The sequence below is a fragment of the Sinohyriopsis cumingii genome, chromosome 17, assembly GCF_028554795.1.
Source record: "Sinohyriopsis cumingii isolate HCF-2022 chromosome 17, ASM2855479v2, whole genome shotgun sequence".
Classification (NCBI taxonomy): Eukaryota; Metazoa; Mollusca; class Bivalvia; order Unionida; family Unionidae; genus Sinohyriopsis; species Sinohyriopsis cumingii.
This window is the reverse complement of record NC_142977.1, coordinates 89,437,948-89,459,066: the sequence shown is the minus strand read 5'-3', so window position 1 is coordinate 89,459,066 and position 21,119 is coordinate 89,437,948. Positions and strand designations below refer to the sequence as shown.

At 33.3% G+C, this 21,119-nt stretch overlaps 1 protein-coding gene and 1 long non-coding RNA gene across 14 annotated transcripts in view; one reads left to right on the top strand and one right to left on the bottom strand.

Annotated features, from left to right (window-relative positions):
- Window positions 1–135: 135 nt before the first annotated feature.
- LOC149779390 (sugar transporter SWEET1-like) overlaps window positions 136–21,119 on the top strand; it is a 67,188-nt gene continuing 46,204 nt past the window's right edge. For 4 of the 13 annotated variants that reach the window (XR_016415640.1, XM_089940045.1, XM_089940050.1 and 1 more), the window contains exons 1-2: window positions 136–301; window positions 14,636–14,751. Coding sequence is in view for 8 of the 13 variants with exons in the window: in XM_089940045.1 (XP_089796171.1) it covers window positions 14,654–14,751 (98 nt within the window). In the remaining 5 variants the exon portion in view is untranslated. Of the gene's footprint in view, window positions 306–13,955; window positions 13,975–14,635; window positions 14,931–21,119 lie in introns of those variants that run through there. The other 9 variants (XM_089940046.1, XM_089940043.1, XM_089940051.1 and 6 more) reach the window with 6 other exon arrangements.
- The window catches only part of LOC149779391 (uncharacterized), a 38,259-nt gene continuing 33,775 nt past the window's right edge, over window positions 16,636–21,119 (bottom strand). The window contains exon 2 of the long non-coding RNA XR_016415641.1: window positions 16,636–17,159. This is a non-coding gene — a long non-coding RNA (uncharacterized LOC149779391). The remainder of the gene's footprint in view (window positions 17,160–21,119) is intronic.

Sequence of the window (21,119 nt, the reverse complement as noted above, 5' to 3'; positions counted from 1 at the left end):
GAATTAGTACCGTGAGTCCTTGAAGAACACTGTAGGGTATCAGACTAAGCTTATAAATAGTTATGAAAACCTGTTATTTTAATGTAGTTTAGCAATATCTTTGACTACCAGTCCAGTGTTTCGGACCCTTCGGTTTTGTTCGACAAACAATAACAACAACAGTTGAGATGGTCCGCTGATTTACAGTAACACCTATCGTCGACGTGGAATGATTTCATTTAACACTGTTACGAATGCCGCATTTAATGTTTGCCTGAGTTGTCATACATATGTTATAACTGCCGGGGAGAGTAAGATATACGTGGGTAATATTTATGGAGTAATAATTTTATTATATATATATAACTGCAGGGGAGCGTGATATATATATATATATATATATATATATATATATATATATATATATATATATATATATATATATAGATATATATATATATATATATATAACCCCATGTCGGCGAATTCTGCGCGTCGGGTAGTTCTGCGCAACGATACATCATTTCTGTAAACATTGGATCACGTGTTATTTTGGGTCAAAATCCCCTTTGTATCAAGAATGATCGTACTTTAATTAAGAAAATTGATATTTATAAAGTGTACTAAAATATCCCACATTTCGACTCGAAATGCATATGTGATTTCTAAATGTTAACATTAAGACCCACTCCATGACCTTCTTGAACCTGTAACCCAGAAAATCATATTTACTATGTATCTTTTATAATCATACAAATAAGTACATTATTTAAAAGAAGGAAATGTTTACCTTAAAAATTGTTTGCATCTTAATCCAAGTTTCCAATTTTGCAAGAAGTTGTCCAAACACATACAAAATCATCTGCTACCCAACGTGTGAACATGCCGCTAGAACGGATTCTCAAAAAATTCCCCAGCGCATATTCTGTTTCTGAATTATTTTGTAATTTTTTCTTCATAAACAAGACGTAAACACGTTACATCCTATTCATTGTTGTTTCTCTTCCACATAATAGCTTATTTTTTTTATAAAATTATGAACTTTACTAATTTTGTTACAAGACCGGTTTAGTTTGCATAATATCTCTTGCCATTTATTGGCATTGTTACGTTGAATTTTGTAAAACTACCTATATAAACCTGACCGAATTACTTGACAGAACTGCTGACAGAAACAGTCCAAAGTAATGTCTTTTATTTCCATAGTCTTAATAATAAACATTACATCTTTTTAAAGCTGTGTGCAGAATAGGCTGACATATCATGAGTCATGAAAACACGGGGGTGGTATCCTGGGCATCCAGAATTAATATTATTTTGACAATTGCCTCATTTCAGCTTGTAAGCATTGCAGTTTTTTATTTTCATCAATCGGTCGAATTTGGTATGCATTTTGTTTTAATATTGGAGACGGAAACCATAGGTGCACAGAAATGCCCAACAGCATTGTATGTGTATATATATATATATATATATATATATATATATATATATATATATATATATATATATGGGAATGCTTTATTATTGTGGTCATAATGTTCTTGTCGGTACCTATTAAAACTGTTTTGCTGTTGTTGCCTACTTGTAAAGTTTAAATGACTTTCCATCTTTCTGTTCCTGAGAAAGAAAATTGTCATTCGAAGCTTGCAAATATCTATAAAACTGCTTATGGTGGCTGACCCAGATTAACATACCATAGGGGGACGACTCTGTATTATTGCAGTATTTGCCTAACTTACATATGGTAGCACTCAGGTATTATAATAAAAATAAAATACAACTTGCCTATGAGAATAAATGTCCACACTTGTACAGGCATAACATTTCCATAATAAATAAAATGATCCAGTGATAAAATCGATCACAAATCTAATTCAAGTGTAAATCCATGAATAACAACATTACAAATTAAAAACAATATTTATTTACCTTAACAAGAATTTTAAATGCAATGTAAATCTATAGCAACTATTGTTAATATTATTACTGAAATATTACTGATTTCAGGAAAGTTTAACTGTTAATATATTCTTATTTATGTACAAGAAGTAAGATCATAAGCAACATTTTGTAAATTTTGGTCCACCATACCACACATTGAAATTGCAACCATAACATTGTAAGGACATGTATGTCACCATCAGTATATGACCTATAATCATCAAATATCAGGTGATACACTGAACATATTTTGTAACCAAAGCCAATGCAGGAATAGCAAATTCGACTGAAATTTTTATATGATGATCAATGTAAATGCATGCAAAAAAGTGATGTTCATTCTTTTTTAATGTAAACTTGTAAAAAATGTTGATGATTTTAGATGAATATGTGCTGCAAGATATTTGTGTTCTTACTTGCTACAGCTTTACATCTGTAAACAACTGCTAGATGGCGCATGTCCAAAATTGATCAGAACATCCCATTTGCCATGATAATGTAGAGCCTGCATTAATACAGCATTGGAGTATATATATACCAACATGTCAGCCAATTCTGCACATCCGGTAATTCTGCACAATGATACGTCATTTTTGTGAACATTGGATCTATTTTGGGTCAATAATCTATCTTGTATTAAGAAAGAATGATCATACTTTTACAATCATACAAATAAATACATTATTTAAAAGATGGAAATGTGTACCTTAAGAAAATTCTGCATCTTAATCCAAGTTTCCAATTTTGCAAGAAGTTTTCACACACATACAAAATCGTCTGCCTGACAGCATAGTATACATATATTTTATTTATATCACATACAAATATATATACTGCTCTGGTGGCCTAGTGGTTAGAGCGTCTATCTCATAAGCGGGAGGTTGTGGGTTCAATCTCCATTTGAGTTATACCAGAGACTTACAAAAATGATACTAACAGATGCCTTGCTTGGCGCTCAGCATTAAGAAGTTAGTGTTAGGACTTGTCGGCCTGGTGTCAGGATAATGTGACTGGGTGAGACATCATGCTATATGTCTGCGGCATGATGCCCCAGTACTGGACATCACTATAAACTGCCACACTGCAGACAATGTAGTGATATGAAAAATTGTTAAAGCTACATTAAAAATCCTTATCACACACACACACACACACATATACATATATTTGCCCTTTAAACACACACACACACACACAAATACATATATTTGCCCTTTAAACAGAGTTAAGATTTACTACAGGCAGCTGTGACTGAGTGAATGAGTGAACTCGCATCCCCAAGTGTATCCGCTACAAAATGTAGTTCTAGGCCTTTTATGGCTATTTACACTAGAATCACCTTTGGAAATTGATAAGTTGATTGTTTTCTTTTCTTAGTTTCTATTTTTTTCACATTGATTAAATCAGTATAATACACACTTGTGATTTAAACATAAAGATTGTTTTAAGGATGAAAGTAGAGCACTACAGACACTTGGTTAGCTATGTCATTCACATGAATGCTTAGCCATTCATGTACCGTTCCATGGATATTAATATGGAATAGAAACAAAGTGAAATGATGAACCAACAAGAGGTAATTAAAATATAATATATTTACAGTTGACCTAAGTCATTATTCTACTTTAGTAACAGTATCACTGACTATAAACTCTCTCTCTCTCTCTGTCTCTCTCTCATCCTTTGTTTGGTTTGACTTAACTTTTTTACCATCATACACAAGTCCAGAGACATTGTGGGATGACACAACAGAAAAGCCACTATGTTCGTCATTTCATAGATTTTAGCCCATATCATCCTACGATGGTCCAGAGAAAGAGAGAGAGAGAGAGCTGCCTTTGGACATTTTCATATTTAATTAATAATAATCGATTTTTAGAACATTATAATATATTTAAGAAATAACAACAGCAACAAAACATTAAATACATCACTCTGTGTAATTTCTATTTCAAGGTTTTAATCCAGCCCAAATTCCTTTTTTCTCTCCCTCCACATTTCTGCATAGTTTGTCTGTTATGCATGAGAGGGTAGGGGGGACAGAAAGCAGAAAGGATTGCGATGAAAATATGTATTATGATAGATTCATTTAGAAAATGGGGATTGTTAATACTTTTTGTTGTTATTTTCATTTGTCACTAATGATTAATGTGTGGAAATTCATTGTTGATCTAGAATCAACCGTACACAGCATATATATATGTGTATTATTGTGCCATGTGTAGATCACATTATGATATACCAATAGTATTGGTATATCAAATTGCTTTATACCAATACTTTAAAAGCCATGTGGTGTGTGTGTGTGTATATATAAACTTACATTGTACTCAGTTTTCAGTCATGACCACTACTATAGTATTAGTACAAGTCACATGGGTCATGAATGCACATTTACTTATTTTATGTTAAATATTTATTGTTGTCTTAAAATTTAACACTAATTTTCTATAACAAAAGTCTATTCAGTCCTGATTATTGAATGATGTGCACCTTAAAAGTCACCCAAAAAAGTATCAGTCAAAAATTATATATCACTATGGACTTTCACAGTGTGGCCATGTACTAAACTTGGGTCAAAATTAGAGCACATCAAGTGGAATCATCACAATTGAGGGTAGTACGAATTTGTTTATCAATATGCGTAACTTTCATTGTGATATCACAGTGTGTGACATTCAATCTGGATTGTAATGGGTCACACCTTGAGGTTCATTTTGTCCAAAAATGTTTATGTATCTTTACATTGATTTTGCCACATGCACTTCTTGGGGTGTCTAAATAATGACCTTCATTTCAGTAAAAATTTGTCTGCATCCAGTATTTGCAATGTGTAGTTTTAATATTTCTAACCCCCAAATTTACAGACTTATTTATTTGATATCAGAGACGGTGAACTACATCACATCTGTTGCTTGAAAACATAGGCTCACCCACGCAAGCATGGCAGCTGCATTAATAAAGAAACTCTTGCTTGATTTGAAACACCAACAAGTCGACAGTGTTTCCTTACCCCTGGCAAAAGTCAGGTTAGAAATTATAAATTGATGAATAAAATGACTATGTTTTGTGTAATTTTTGTATCCTTGATGCCTTTTGTTTTTAAAATCAGTAGTGGATACAGACAAAACAGGATGTGCGACTACTCTAACTCATTAGTTACTGTCTGTCTGACCTGTTGGATCTTTTTGTTGACTTCAGGGTTAGGCAGGGACCAGTGGTATAGTAATTAAAACACTAAGTCATATTGTAATAAACCGTTTATATCCAATATATACACTAGTTCTGTCCACCTCTCCAAATTGTACACTAATGTTTATCAACATTGTTTCTCACTATATTTGTCCACACAGAATATCTATCTGTCACTCCATTATGTCTGTTAGGTATCCTTTCTCTTAACTCCCCATCTTGTATATCTCTCTCTGATTTTTATTTGCAACTACATCTATCTGTCACTCCATTATGTCTGTTATGTATCCTTTCTCATAACTCCCCATCTTGAATTTCTCTGTCTGGTTGTTATTTCCGACTGCATCTTATCTCTACTGTGCATTTTTCTTTCTCTGCCCTTCTTCTGCTTTTCTTTTTTCTTTCTGCCCCTCACTATACCTTGTATCTATACATACAAATAATGTAATCCCACACCCTTTTCCCACATACAGAATATGACTGGCTAACCATTACTAGATGAATGACAGCTCCCTTCCCCCAGATCATACCATAACCAAATGGTGCAAAAAAAGCAGGAATATGACCCAGTTATCTAGATATGTCATGATGCTGACCTGTTTACCCAGACTGTCAGTCTTCTTGAAACCCAAAAATTTGACTTGCTGTTGATATGTTCTCACACCCAACTTACATTAGTTTCTATGATGATGGCCTAGTTACCCAGCTTTATCATTGCTTCACCCACATCCATCCCAGATACTCTATGTTTTCCCCAAATCTCAACCCAACTTATATTAGTTAGAAACCTGATATTGGTACTGCTATATATTTTACTTTTTCCCACGCTAAAAGTCCCTTTGGTCATATGTACTAAGAATCCCATTGGTCATACTACTATAGGACTCATATGTATTGTATTCGCACATCCTTCTGTTTCTTTTCTCCACCCCACCAGTTTTAAGATTTTAGAAACAAATCATGGATATTAAAAAAATGCACGAAAATTAGTCATGTCATTCATGAATTTAAAATTTCTTATTTGATTGTTGCTATTGTGTTCCTAACACTGTTAACTTGTTAACATTTCAAACCAGATGGAAGTTCTCAATGCAAACAAACTGCTGACTGTTCTTGTATGGTTTCTAGAACAGTCCATTTCAGTAAGAACCATGTCATTTGTGTCCTATATTTTCAATGTATAGTATGAATGTTTGTGAAAGAAATTGGCCAAATAAAAAGTATGTGCCCCTTTTCATATTCTGGTCAGCGATGGTCAGTCTACATAATTTCTAAAGGCTAGACTTAAGTAAACGGGCAAGAAACCAGTGTGACAAATTAGCAGTTAATTATATTTTGAAAAGCACTGCCTATTACACATCCTTTGAAGAAAAACATATTCTATTGAGTATGTATGTAAGCTCTTACAATTGATTGGGAAATAAATTATACACTATTTTGTTGTAACAAACCATCTTCATTTAGTAATAGGCATCTAATCCAGAGTACAAGTGAATCATATTTAATCCCCCTTCCTTAAAGGAAGCAACATGTGTATCTTGTTTTGCCTCTTGGCTTTGACACTCGAGATAAACTTGAAAAATAATGTATTAAGTTCTGTTTATAGGTTGGTGCTAGTAATGGCGGCTATAGGTGGAAGCTAGTAAAGTGGGCTCTGTAGATTTTGGCAGTTATAAGTGGTTATTTTTACAGTGAAATGGTTCATACTTGTTGGGATTATGTGTGAATATTCAAGGAATGCAGGACATACAACATTGTTGGTAGATCTTAATCAGTTTTGAAAAAAATATGTTTTTCCATTCAAAATTCAAATATGATGGAATAGAGATGGAAGTTTAGTGGTGCAGTTTTGAGACATTCCCTACCTGATCTGTTTGACTCATTTACTTACTTCAGTGTAGTTTGCCTTCAATTGTAAGAATTGTTTGGCACATGGTGAGTAATAAATGTCAGTGTCACAACTGAGTAGTGAGAAAAAATTAGTCCAAACAAGATTATCTACAAGTATGAGTGGAAAGAAAGATCAAGGCAAGCAACAAATAAAAACCAGATTACAGAGTGGCACCCTAATGGAGACATCTGACACAAGTATGAGTGAATCAACCTTGAGTACAATTCAGCTGGACTTGGATGAAATAAAGCAAAGTCTCAGAGGGAGCATTTCAAAAGCAGATTTTACATCTGCTATTGCTGACTTGGTGAAAAAGGATGACCTAGCAGAAATTGTTACAACTATTGTGAGGAAACTGTTAGAGAATGTGAAGGAAGATCTGAGAAAGGAGATAGTAGCAGAAAGTGAGAGGGTAATAAAGGAGAGGACAGGAGAGTTGATGGACAGGGTGGATTCACTGGAATTTGAAAACCACCAACTGTTAGAAAAATTACAAGAAGTAAAGAAGGAAAATGATAAAATGAGGATTGATATGAAAGATTATGAGAGGAGATCAGAGCAAGCAAGTGCAGCTTCAAACCAGTTCGAACAATATTCAAGGAAGCTGAACATAAAAGTTTTAGGGCTGGAGGAGGAGGAAAATGAAAATCTGAGAGAAAGAATTCCGAAGTTGGTGAAGGAAGTTACAAAAATTAATTTAGATAACAGGGACATAGTGGCTGTGCATAGGATTCCAGGTCGACAGGGACAACCAAGGCCAGTGATTGTCAAATTCTGGAGTCTGGATTGTAAACTTCCAATTATCAAGAAGCGGAAGGATTTTCTGCAGTACAAAGGAATTAGACTGGTAGAGGATGTAACCAGGCTGAATACTGAACTTATAAATAAATTATCTAGGCATCAAGAAATTGACAGGGCATGGTACTTTAATGGATCTGTGTATGGTAAAACCAAATCAGGAAAAAGGATAAAATTTGACATCTATGATGAAATTGATGAGAAAATTAGATTATAAGTGTAATAAGCAATTCTGTGAACTTATGAAATTGACCAAATAGGTATGTGAACTTTCGTTTTTATACTCCTTTATCTACTCTAATTTGTTTTAATATTTTGTTTATAAGACACTTCTTTCCCTCACCAATTTTATCCATAATTTATATGTCTGATGATTCACTGGTCCACTGATATATCTCTCCCTAATAAATTCTCTCACTAGTTTATAAATCATCTTTCACTCTTATACTCTCATATACACATTTACTAAGTTGTTTACTCACTTTTCTCAACATTACTCTTCCATGATAAATCTCTCAGTCTCACATTTTTTGCTCATACATTCAATCACCCACCACTTCCTTGTATGCGCTCTTTCACTCTTTCTTTTTCTTCCCTTTTACCCTTTTTTTTCATTCATTAAGTTGTAATTTATATCCTTTTTAATCTGTGCCGTTTGGTTTACAAAACTATCTCTAGCTCCAGAAAGGTCTGTCAGAGGTGCATAAGAGTTATCACAAATGGAGTTGTTTCACTTGTTGTCCATAGTATACTGTATCAATGTCAAATGCAGCCAAAGCTACAGCCTTTACTGTAACACCATGGATGATTTTATTATGGATGTTTGTATTCTGTGTGAGTGTGAGTGTGAAAGCCATGCATATGATAAACTCAAGGTGATAATTACTTCATACATTCCTGTACAAGAATATGTATGTGTAAAATTTCTGCTGTTTTCATGGATAATAAAATAAAAATTATATCTATTAATGTTAGAGGCCTGCAAGGTTCAGTCTTAAAACGAAGGGATATTTTTCACTGGGTAAAACAAAAGAATGTATCTATAATATGCTTGCAAGAAACTCATAGTACAAAGAACGATGAAATATATTGGGCAGCTGAATGGGGATACAAATGTATATTTAGCCACTGCTCTAGTAAGAGTGCTGGGGTTGCAATATTTTTTAGAAATACTTTTGAATTTATAATTCATAGAGAAAGATGTGACAGTCAAGGGAGATTTATTATTTTAGATATTACAATTAATGGCAACAGAATAACCCTCGTGAATTTGTATGGTTATAATGATGATAATCCTAGCTTTTTTAGAAAGTTAAAGGAGGAGACTTTATGTTTTGAGAACTCATCAATTATAATGTGCGGAGACTGGAATACTGTTCAAGACTTAGATTTGGATACTTATAATATTTTACATGACAAACACCAACAGTCTAGGGCAGCGATTCAAGACCTGAAAAACGAATTGGAATTAATTGATCCCTGGCGAAATTCCAACCAAGACTTAAAGATGTATACCTGGAGGCAAAAATCTCCCTTGAAACAAAGTAGACTAGATTACTTTCTTGTATCAGATGACATTCATATGAATACAGCAGATGCATGTATCTTACCAGGGTACAAGACTGATCATTCAGCTATTGTTTTGAGTGTGGCGTTTTCAACGTTTCCAAGGGGAAAAGGATATTGGAAATTTAATAACCAACTGTTGAGGAACATTGAGTATACTGATTTGGTCAAAAAGTGTATAACTGACACTGTAAATGAATATTATGTAGGGGGAAATAAAGATGACTCTCTCCATGTTTCTCTTTCCTGTAACGACCAAATGTTCTTTGAAATTTTGAAAATGAAAATAAGATCTGAAACTATAGGTTATTCTATTAGGAAATCAAAAGAGAAACGGGAAAAATTAAAGAAAATTGAGCAGGAAATAATAGAAATTCAGGGGGGACTGTCGAATAACATAAATGGGGAAATTCTGGAAAATTTAGAGAGAAAAAAAGCAGAATTAGAGGAATCTAGGAAAAAATACATAGAAGGTGTTATATTAAGATCTAAAGCTAGATGGTGTGAATTTGGGGAAAAAAGCACAAAGTACTTTTTAAATCTTGAAAAAAGAAACTATGTTAATAAGACAATAAAGGAAATTATTTTAGATGATGGGACAAATATATCTGACCAAATAGATATTTTAGAAGCACAAAAACAGTTTTATATGGAATTGTTCAAAAGTAGAATTGCTCAGCTTGATGATGAGGCTATTCATGAAACTCGAAATAGATTTTTTAATCACAATATTAAACTTAGTCGAGAGGAAAGAGAATCATGCGAGGGTCTGCTTACAATTAATGAATTTGGTATGTCTCTAAAACGGATGGAAAATGGAAAAAGTCCTGGCTCGGATGGATTCACTGTAGAGTTCTATAAATTCTTTTGGAAGTCTCTGGGGGGATTTATATGTAGATCAATAAATTACGGATATACTGTAGGAAAACTTTCAGATTTTCAGACTCAAGGAGTCATCACCTGTCTACCAAAGGAGGAAAAAGACAGAAGATATTTTAAAAACTGGAGACCTATATCACTTTTAAATACTGATTATAAGATTGCTTCGGGAGCAATTGCAGCTAGGATTAAAAAGGTTCTTCCATCAATAATCAGCGATACTCAGAAAGGATATATGAAGGGTAGATTCATTGGAGAAAACACCAGACTATTATATGATATCATGGACCAACTTGAGAATGAAAACAGATATGGTTTATTATTGTTAATAGATTTCGAAAAAGCCTTTGACTCAATTAACTGGATCTTTGTAGAAGAAGCTCTACAATCTTTTAATTTTGGTGATTCCGTTTGTAAGTGGTTTAAACTGTTTTGTAATGACTCTAATAGTTGTGTTATAAATAATGGACATATGTCATCTTTTTTCAGACTTGAAAGAGGATGTCGTCAAGGAGATCCCCTTGCACCTTATTTGTTTATCATTGGAGTTGAGATTTTAGCTATAACTTTAAAGCAAAACGTGGATGTACGGGGAGTAATCTTTGACGCCAGTGAATATAAATTGGGTCAGTATGCCGATGACGCTTTTATTCTTCTTGATGGATCTAGTTTTTCTCTTGAAGCAACTATGAATATCTTGCAAGGTTTTTCTCTATTATCGGGACTTAAATGTAACATAACAAAAACAAAAGCTATTTGGATTGGAAACAGGAAATTTTCTAATGAAAGAATATGTCCCGAAATGGGCCTAATTTGGTCCTCTTCTAACTTTACACTCCTTGGCATAGAATTTTCTCCAGATTTACAACAGATGGTGGAAATCAATTATATGAAGAAACTAACAAAGGCAAAACGAATACTGGCAAGCTGGAGTCAAAGACATCTATCAATAGTTGGTAAAGTAATTGTTGTAAAGACTCTTGTTCTGCCCATATTCATACATCTTTTTTCAGCACTTCCTAACCCATCAGCAAAAGTTGAAGCAGAACTAAATCGCATGTTATTTAAATTTGTATGGGGTGGAAAAGTAGAGAGAATAAAACGTGATATACTAGTTTCCCCAGAAAACGAGGGAGGACTAAATATGATACACATATTTTCATTCATTAGGTATATTAAGATAAGATGGGTTAAAAGATTGCTGGAAAAGGAAAATGGAACATGGCAGAACTTAGTCAATACAACTATACTCAGAAATAAAAAGGATATTTGGAATTTAGGGAGAAGGAAATTAGAAGAATTTTGTAAGTTCATTAAAAACAGTTTTTGGAGAGATGTAATTTTGGCAGTATCTAAATGGAAAGAAGAACCGCAAAATCCTAACGAGTATCTATCCATGAGCATTTTAAATTTTGTCCCCCCTAAAATGATCTATCAATACAAATCCTGGACAGAAGCTGGTTTTGAAATTCTGAACGATCTAGTAGATGTTCACGGTAATTTAATACCTTTTGAGATAATAAAACAAAAAACTGGAAGCGATGATTTCTTGAAATACTTCTCCTTAATATCCAGAATTCCTAAAGCATGGAAAGATGCCATAAAAAACCACCTAGTACATAATAATTTTGATAAGCAGGAGGATAAAATAACGAACTTGCGAAAACAAGATTCACTCAAGTTTATTTACAAAGATCTTTTACAGGAAGCTAAAAGGCAACACACTGCGAAGCAAGAAACTTGGATGCAAGTATTAAATAAAAATATAAGTAGTGAGGAGTGGTCTGATATATATAGCCGGGCAAAATGCTGTACCAAGGATACCAAGTTGATCTCTTTTAACTTTAAATTAATCCATAGAATAATCGCTACTAATGATTTTCTTAAAAGAATTAACATATTTGATGACAACAAATGTACTTTCTGTAAGAGTGAAACTGAAAGTATTGAGCATCTCTTTTATGACTGCAGTATTACTTCACAGTTTTGGTACCGTTTTATTGAAGTTTTTGCACCTTTTTGCCCAAATATTATACATCTGTCCAAAAAAGAAACATTTTTAGGAAGTGAACAACTGGACAGTTTGGGTAATTTTCTGCTTATTTTGGCAAAATATTATATTTATACTTGCAGATTCAATATGAAAAATCCTTCTATTTTTGCTTTTAAGCAAATAGTTGCAATGCATAAGAACATTGAAAATTACACTGCCAAGGTAAATAAAAAAGAGGACCAATTTCTTCAAAAATGGACCTCAACAATGAACATTTAACTTGTCTCTGACTTGAGGGTAAACAGGAACAAAATACTGTAATATCACAAAAGCCATGTCACCTAGATTTTGTGCCATATGCATGTGTATATGCGTGTGTGTGTTTTTTTTTTTACTTTCTCTGTAGATTATATATATTATCCCTAGATTATCTGATAACCAGAAATGTTTGATTGTAAGGTGATCCTGGGATGGTTCCCCGACCCAGTGGTCAACCTATTACGGGGTTAATAAAAGGTCAAATAAAAAAAAAAAAAAAAAAAAAAAAAAAAAAAAAAAAAAGTTCTGTTTTTTATGTGAGATGGTGGTCTTGATAGAGCAGCAAAAAGGTGAACAAATTTTGGCAATATCATGGATTTTATTAAAGTAATTTTTCCAATAAGGGACAAATTTCTTCTGCTCCACCAGTCAAGCAATTTCTTTACTTCCTTCAACTTCATCAGATCATTAAATTCAACTGTATCAAAGAGAAAGCTACATTCAGTAATCTAAAATTAGACATTGACTAGTTATTATCAATTTCAAGACATATGGTATCAATAGAATTTTTTAAATTTCCAATCCATTTAGCTTTTGATTTTGAACCATTGCAGTCCAGACCTGATACCAATGGCAAAGTCATTTAAAGTCTGCATTGTTGTATTTTAGGGCAAAGAATCCATCAGAAACAGTGCTAGTTTCATTTTTCAGTGCTAAAACCACGTACCTCAAAAGTTTATTTACCTTCACACGAGCTTCTTTCAAAATGTGGACTTTTTTTTATCATGATTGAAAAAGCGATTGCAAGTTTGTAAATTGTTGTTTTTGTTTTTAAATAGTTTTTCCCACAAAAATGTTTCTGGTGATTCAACATCACTTTTGATCTATGACCCTTATTTCATCTTCTGTAATTAATTCTTATTATTTTGTCGATGTAATTTTTCTTTTCAAGGAATATTTAGATGTTTTTTCACCAGATTCTTATAATCTTTCTTTCGATATTAACATTACACCTTCCTGACTGCTCCGGTGGCCTAGTGGTTAGAGAATCCACCTCAGGTGTGGGAGGTCATGGGTTTGAATCCTGGCAGAGTCATACCAAAGTCTTATAAAAATGGTACTAACAGCTGTAATATATAGCTTGCTCTTTTTATGCTCAGATTACGTTTTTTGTTACTTATGTTAATAATAAATTACACTCGTACCTCTCTTGGAGGTTGGCATGTGTGAACCTACAACAAAGCAGTTCAGGTTCACATTTAATACAATTTCCCTTTGATCGGTACATGGGTTACTGATCGTTAAAATTGATGGGTACCCAGTAGCAATTCAGAAAATTTTGACATCTTTAGTTATAAAGACACTACTCTCAATCAAATCTTCATTATCCAGATCCAAAGACTGCTGGCTTGTAGCTGACCTGGTTATTGGCTTGCTGTTTTCCATTCTAGTATCCTGGAAACCAGTGTACTGGGTAGTCTGAACAGTCTTTTTTGCATTGCTCATTTTGTCACAATAATCTGGACAGGTTAAGAGATTTTAGCACATCAAATTTATGGAGTTTAGTAATGTAGTTTGTGTAATTTGATTAGCATGGGGGTCACCTCAAGAAGGTGCAAATTGACACAAGGTATACTTACAGGAGAAGGAAAGCTGACTTTCAGATTTCCAAAATCCACAAATTTTACAAGAGACACATAATCCAGAGAAACCATGTATTGAAGGAAAATGGTTCACATTTTTAACCACACTGTAGACTATATAAATATCATCAACACTTGAGAAAGAATTTGCTAACAGTTTGTCCCGGTGGCTATCTTGCCCGCTTTCTAAGAATCTTTGGTAGGAATGGAGATGCTGTTGTACTTGTAGAGAGAACTGTAGAGCATTCCCATTGATCATTCAAACAAATTGTTGAAAATCTGATTGTTGTGGTTTACTTTTTTGTTTTTCTTAATGTTGCAGGGGTAAAAACATTTGATAAATTTACATGTATAATGTTTAAACGTAATATTCTGTTTACTGAATATATATTTTCGTTGTAGTGATATATTATAAGTGGCTTAGAATTCAAATCTAATGTAATTAAGATAATGAGCATGTACTTTTCATTTTCCTTTCTATCCTTTTGAAAGTGATGGACAACCAAATTTATGCCAGGGACTCGGAGATATAGACAGAGAAAACTCCCGATTTCCATGAGTGAAGAGACCTGGACTCCTCATCCTGAATTTCTGTTGCGAGCCCTGATGTAACTCCAAAATTTATGGAATTATTGAAATTTTTAAAGATGATGAAGTGCGTCACATCTGTTGCTTGAAAACAGAGACTTTCCCGTTCATATATAGAGACCATGTTGCTTAAGAAACTCTGGATTCATTTGAAATATGAACAATCTGACAGTGTTTTGGACACACTGATGACAGTCAGGTTAGAAGTTATAAATTATTGAATGAAATGACACAGATTTGTTCTCTTTTAAGATCCTTCGTGGGGGTACAGAACTTAATGGGAGGGTATACAAATTCTATAGTCTGATAAATCATCCCCAAACCTGTACCGATTCTGATTGATGATTTAGGGTCTGATCTCATCAGTTCATTGAAAGGTGCAGTTCCATGCACTGTTAAGACTGCACACATTGGTTTACATTTTAGACACTTACCAGTATTTCTTGGAGCTCTTGTGTTAGTCATCTGAAGGGTCCTTGTAAATGCACATGGTGTAAGACAACACTATCTACCGTAGACATTTTAAGTTTCATGTTTATGTTAGAAGAGAACTTAGAATAGGTCTTGTCTTGGAATGCACTCTTTATCAAGGAAATTGAAAGATCATGCAAAGTGATATAAATAGCAGATACCATGAGTACATTGACAATGGAGAAGTTAATAAGGAGAATGACATTGACAATTAAACCACATCTAAATCTGTTACTTGAAAATATTATATGAACAGGGTATTTAATATAGTTGATGGAAAACATAAAGTTTTTAATTTTATGCATCAATTTGTGTCTGAATCCGTAGAAATTAGAGCACATTTATATTTTTTTCACTGTTCATTAGTTTTACTTGAATTAAAAACTAATAGCAGAGGTCTCACTAGGATTTTAAAAATAGGAGTCCCACCATCAAAAGTTGCAGTCCCTTCTTTCCTACAGAATCAACAGAAACGTGAGGGCATCTGTTTTTAGATGGAGAGGTTTTCGTAATGTAATCACTCACTATAATATAACTTCTTTACAACAGTCCATTTAAGGTTTCATAATTATATGGTTTATTTATTTGTATACATACTTGTAGTAATTTTAGGCAAATAAATAGCATATGATTTGCAGTTTTTTTCCCGTATTTTTGCAAATACATGTCAAGTCAGAAAACAGCTTAGACCGTAAAGCGCATCTCGCGAATTCCACAACATAGCATTGTCCCATATGTTTCTGACCTATATAATTTGCATTTTAAAGTTTAATCTTTAATCAAATAATACCTAGGCTTTGGTTTTAATGATTTGTACATTTTTTCTGAATATATTTGCCTGATGATTTAAGAAAACAGACAATCTAATAATCTGGTGCATCCCAGACTTAGTGAAGTCTGCCATTATTTCCTGTTAGGCCTACTGGTTCACTTGCAGTTTAAAACTAATTTTATGATGAAGTAGTGTATAAGAGGCAGTTAATATATATCCAGATCACCGATTCTGATCTTAAAACACAAGTTTGTATGTCTTATCATCATAGGATAGCATGCAGGTAATTGATCGTTGCTACCTTACTCTAAAAAGGGTTAATGGTCAATCAGCTATCAAAACATTAATGCTTGTAAATGGGCAAGAGTTTGTCAATGCAATTGATATTAAAACTTGGCCTAGCTACTGATGCCTTGATGAATACATTTCGCTACACCACTAGAACTAACCGGGCTAAGGCGAGGGGCATTTAAAAAAAATATGGTATGGTCAGTCATTGTACCTCTTAAATAATCACAGGGCAAAGTCATTTTCACTTTCCTAACAGAAGAAGGCGACATTTACATTTTTAGGTGACTTGTCACTCACTTACAAACTGCATTTTGTCTAAGTCTCAACATGTCTTGATTCTGAGGTACGTTCAGAAACGAACACAATAACAAAAGCTAAAGTTGTTTATTTGATGTACTTTTATAAATGACCACATGTACATCTCTGGGTCTTTCTGCCTCTGAATTCAATCACTGTAAATATCAGTACATTTTCCCACCCAGCCGCCAGTCAAAGCCTTTGAACGTGCCACCCAGCTATTGCATCATGTTCTTTTTGATGTACTCTTGTAATGGCAACATGTATGTACATCAAGGGGTCTTTCAATCACTGAATTCTGTCGTTGTAAATATCAGCACAGCTAATTATCGACACATTTTCCCACAAAGCAGGTGGCTGGAAGCAGGACTGGCAAGTCTTTGAATTTTGCCGTACACCTATTACATGCGTACGGAGGACTCCTGACTCAGTGATTGTTCATAAATTGCTAGTTATTACTAAAAGCACATTCAGTATATTAAATGAATAATGAGAAATAGCACCAATAAATTTGTAATACCAGTTATGAAGATCATTTCTTCTGTTTCTATCCCATTCGAACTTGATACGAATGTTAATCTTTGCATCTCAAAAAACCTATAAAATAAGAAAAGAATTATTAAAACTTTTGAAACGTTACTATTAGTTAAGTTTTGAAATAAATCTATTTCAAATTGGTTTTGATTTTGCCAAATAAACTCTAGGTCAATTTGGAGTGTACAATTCAAAGATGGACATTTCAGAGAATGGACAATTTGGAGAGGGGACATTTTGGAGACAGATGATTTGAAGAGGGAACATTTCGGAGACAGATGATTTGGAGATCTTGAGCAGTGAATTAATGGATAGAAATGTTGAATTGAATTAACAAGGCTTCTATATTAAACACACTTTAGTGATTTATTTTATAAACTTTTGTGGGTAAAGCATATAAAAGAAGAATCTTGTACAATGAAGCAACAAATTTGGAGCTAAGTTACACGACAACATTCAGATGAATGCATGCAGTGATAAAATAGTGGCAGCCAATGGAAATTTTTAACTTAAAAGGGCTATCACACATACATAAAAGAATAGTCCTATTTAGTAATTGTTCAGAAGGTACATACTTTCATGTAAAAGACTGTTTTGACTGTTGCTGCATTTCACATCTGTTTCCATGTGCCTGCTGAAAGATTGCAGATGAACGTCAAAAGGATTGTCTTGTTGAGTAGACATTAAGACATTGTCTAATTATATGTGTTATGTTGGTATTACATGGCAATTACTATTATTCATTGACATAATCTGGATTAGAAAAATGTTTTAAAAAATGTAATATCACTGGTAACATTTAAACACACACATTCATAGTCATATGTTGTTGTGTAACTGCTCTCATTGACTTTTCTACAACAACAAAAATTCATTTAATCATATTTTTATTTGTGAATTGTCCCTTTCTGAATTATCAATTCTCTAATATGTCAGTCTCCAAATTGTCAGCCTCTGAATTGTTCCTGCTCTGAATTGTATATTCTCCAAATTGTCTGCTTCAAATTGTCTGGTCACTTTGTTTTGCATATCATTACTATTAGAAACCTGTAAGTAGTTATGTGGGATGATATGGGATAGATTGTACACTGTGGTGATCTAAGTTTATTAACACTAAATTTGATCCTATTGAATCTTTGGGAATTTAACATTAAATATGAGCCTATGGCCTGTAGGTTCTGTGGAAGTCATAATATTAAAATTGTCTATAGGCAAAGAAATACCAACGATCTTATGGACCTTATTTGGATTTAACATGGTGGATCACCATGAGTCAACACTGACCTTTACTGACCAAGATTTATTCTCTCAAATCCTAAACAGTCAAAGTACAAAACTACAAACAGACATGTAGGAGGTTGGGTAAAGTAGGAGGTACATTGTGACCCCGCAATAGCATGCTCCGTTATAACATGAATTTGGATATAACACAATTGTGGCATGGCTCCTGAAATTTCATATACATGTACTTTTCTAATGCACGAAGAAAAAAAATCTTTCTTCAAATTATGAAAAATAACATGTAAATGTTTATTATTTTGGGGGAATTTATATATGAATTCTAGTATAAGACGATTGTGGCATGCTCCTGCATTTTCATATACATGTATTTTTCTTGCAATCGAAGAAAAGTTTTTACTTATTAAAAATACAAAAAATAGCATGTAAAATGTTTATCCAGTGATCATGCTGGGCTTTGTTAAGGTCACAAATTGTGATTTATATTTCTTATTGGGAACAAAATGTATCATCTGTCAATATTTTTCTCCTGACATTATTGACAGTTTAAACTTGTATGTACAACCTTGGGTTTGTAGTGAAGAAATTCAGAGGCATCATGAAAGGAAGCCACAGATTTGATATAAAATGCACTGGAATTTATCTATTGACAAACCATCTTAACAGTGAATTGTTATATCATAATCTGCTTACTCTGACATCTGGCCAGTATACTGTATCCTGTGAGGTCTCTGCACTTTTGTTATTTATATATATTTAAACATTTCTGGTAGTGGAGATCAACCAGATGAGACACTATCTCATAATGGATCTTTTTGATGCAATAGTGTTTGAATATCTGCCACTTGCTAGTAATAAATATATTTATTTTGATGGACTTATGTATGTGGATGGTAAGTAAAATTCCTCTTCTTTTCATTCATAGAATTAAATCCTTTAGAACACTAATATTTTCTGTAATAATCCCTGTCAGAACAGAACATCTGTGTATTCATCATCTGTTAGCCTTTTTTTGGTTGGTCTATTCTGCAGCGACTAGCTACAATCTGCCAACTTTTGAAGCAGGAAATGTAGCTACTACAATCGACCAAACAACAGCTAATTTGTTTTGTTTTTAAAATGTACCTAGAAAAAAAATAGTTTTGCTGAAACTTCAAAGAAAACTGGTCACCTTTGAAGCACCAGTAGTTCTGTATAAATACTAAGCAAAGAAAAAAAAATCAGTTTCAGTCAATAGTCTTCAATTATTTGATGTTGTCACCACAATAAGAAATGGACATCTGTTTGGTCCTCAAGCTGTCCTTCATTGGTAACTTCAAAAACACATGCACCCTTTATCAAAGAAAGCTGACTAGAATCTTCAATAAAAAGAAATAACTTTTTATCAAAGGAAGTCAGAAACAATTTTAAATAAAAGCAAATGAAATCTGATAGATTGTTGCCTTTTCCAAAGTGATTGGAACATGTTTGTTGTACCATGAAAGTTTCCATTTTGCAGGAAAAGATTATGCTTATGGTCATTACCAACATTGGCATAAAACACAAATTAAATTTACAATCTTTTCAAATCATATTATATATATGGCTGTCAAGTTAATTAAAGATGGGGTATCTTGCAAAGTTGTTTGTTAAACTTTTAATTTGTTCAAGTTTTCATTTCCCTATCAGTAGCCTCATCCCCTGGGTAGCCTTGGTAAACAGCTATAGCCATATACTACTTGCAACAATTGTGGTGAATTGTTAAGTAACAATCAGATATAGATCAAAACAAGGACTACCATTTTGTTTTTATAAATACGTGATATCTTTGTTTTCCAATGGGACAAGAGTCATGCATGAAGTTTGTAACATTTGATCTATACTTGAATTTATGGATTTATTATATACAAGAACAGTACTTAATGGATTATGGATTGTACTACACAAAGGTAAGTTGTCAATATACATGTGTATTTCAGACTAGTTTGTCCTCATTAAATCAAAAGCACATATTTGTGCACCCACTTTTATGCCCCCATTTTAGGTAAATGCATCATTTTCTTCAGCTAACTGACATGGTTGGTTATAACATGGTTCGGTCTATAACTCTGTTGGGTTCTATGGACCCCAACTACCATGTTATAGCAGGGTCACTCTGTACATTCATGAAGAGTATCACTTATTTTTGATGTTCCCTCACATACTTGTGCAATCCAACATATATCACAAAAATACCGTCACATATAAGTAGCATATGAACTTATATTTACTGAGCCACTATGACATACCAAGAAACAGGCTGATTTAATTTTTCACAAATCAGTTAACCTCCTCCTCACCAGATCAAATAGGGCAAAACAATAACCATGAACTGAAGGTTATTGCCAGTTTTTTTTCAAATTCAGTACCTGACAACATATCAACTAAGTCCATACAGTACACTTTTGGATTAATAAATTACTTGAGACTTTTGTGAACTCATTCAAAGACATTTTGGATTGCATCATTGTGTTATACATGTATCAGAACATTAAAAACTATTGGAATTTATTCAGAACATTCAGTATTTCTAGACATGTGATAGAACATGTAGGATTATTTAGGAATTAAATCACAATATTGTAAGTGTCTCTTGAATGTTCACTTTGTAGGGAAACAAATTGCCTGTTGAATTAACATAACTAGTTGGTTTCACTTTATTTGTTTTACCAATTTTAACACCTAGAGTTGTAACAGTGGACATATGTGTCTGTTTGGTATTGCAGATTTTAAAGAATCAGCGAGATAAGCCTTTAAAAGATCAGT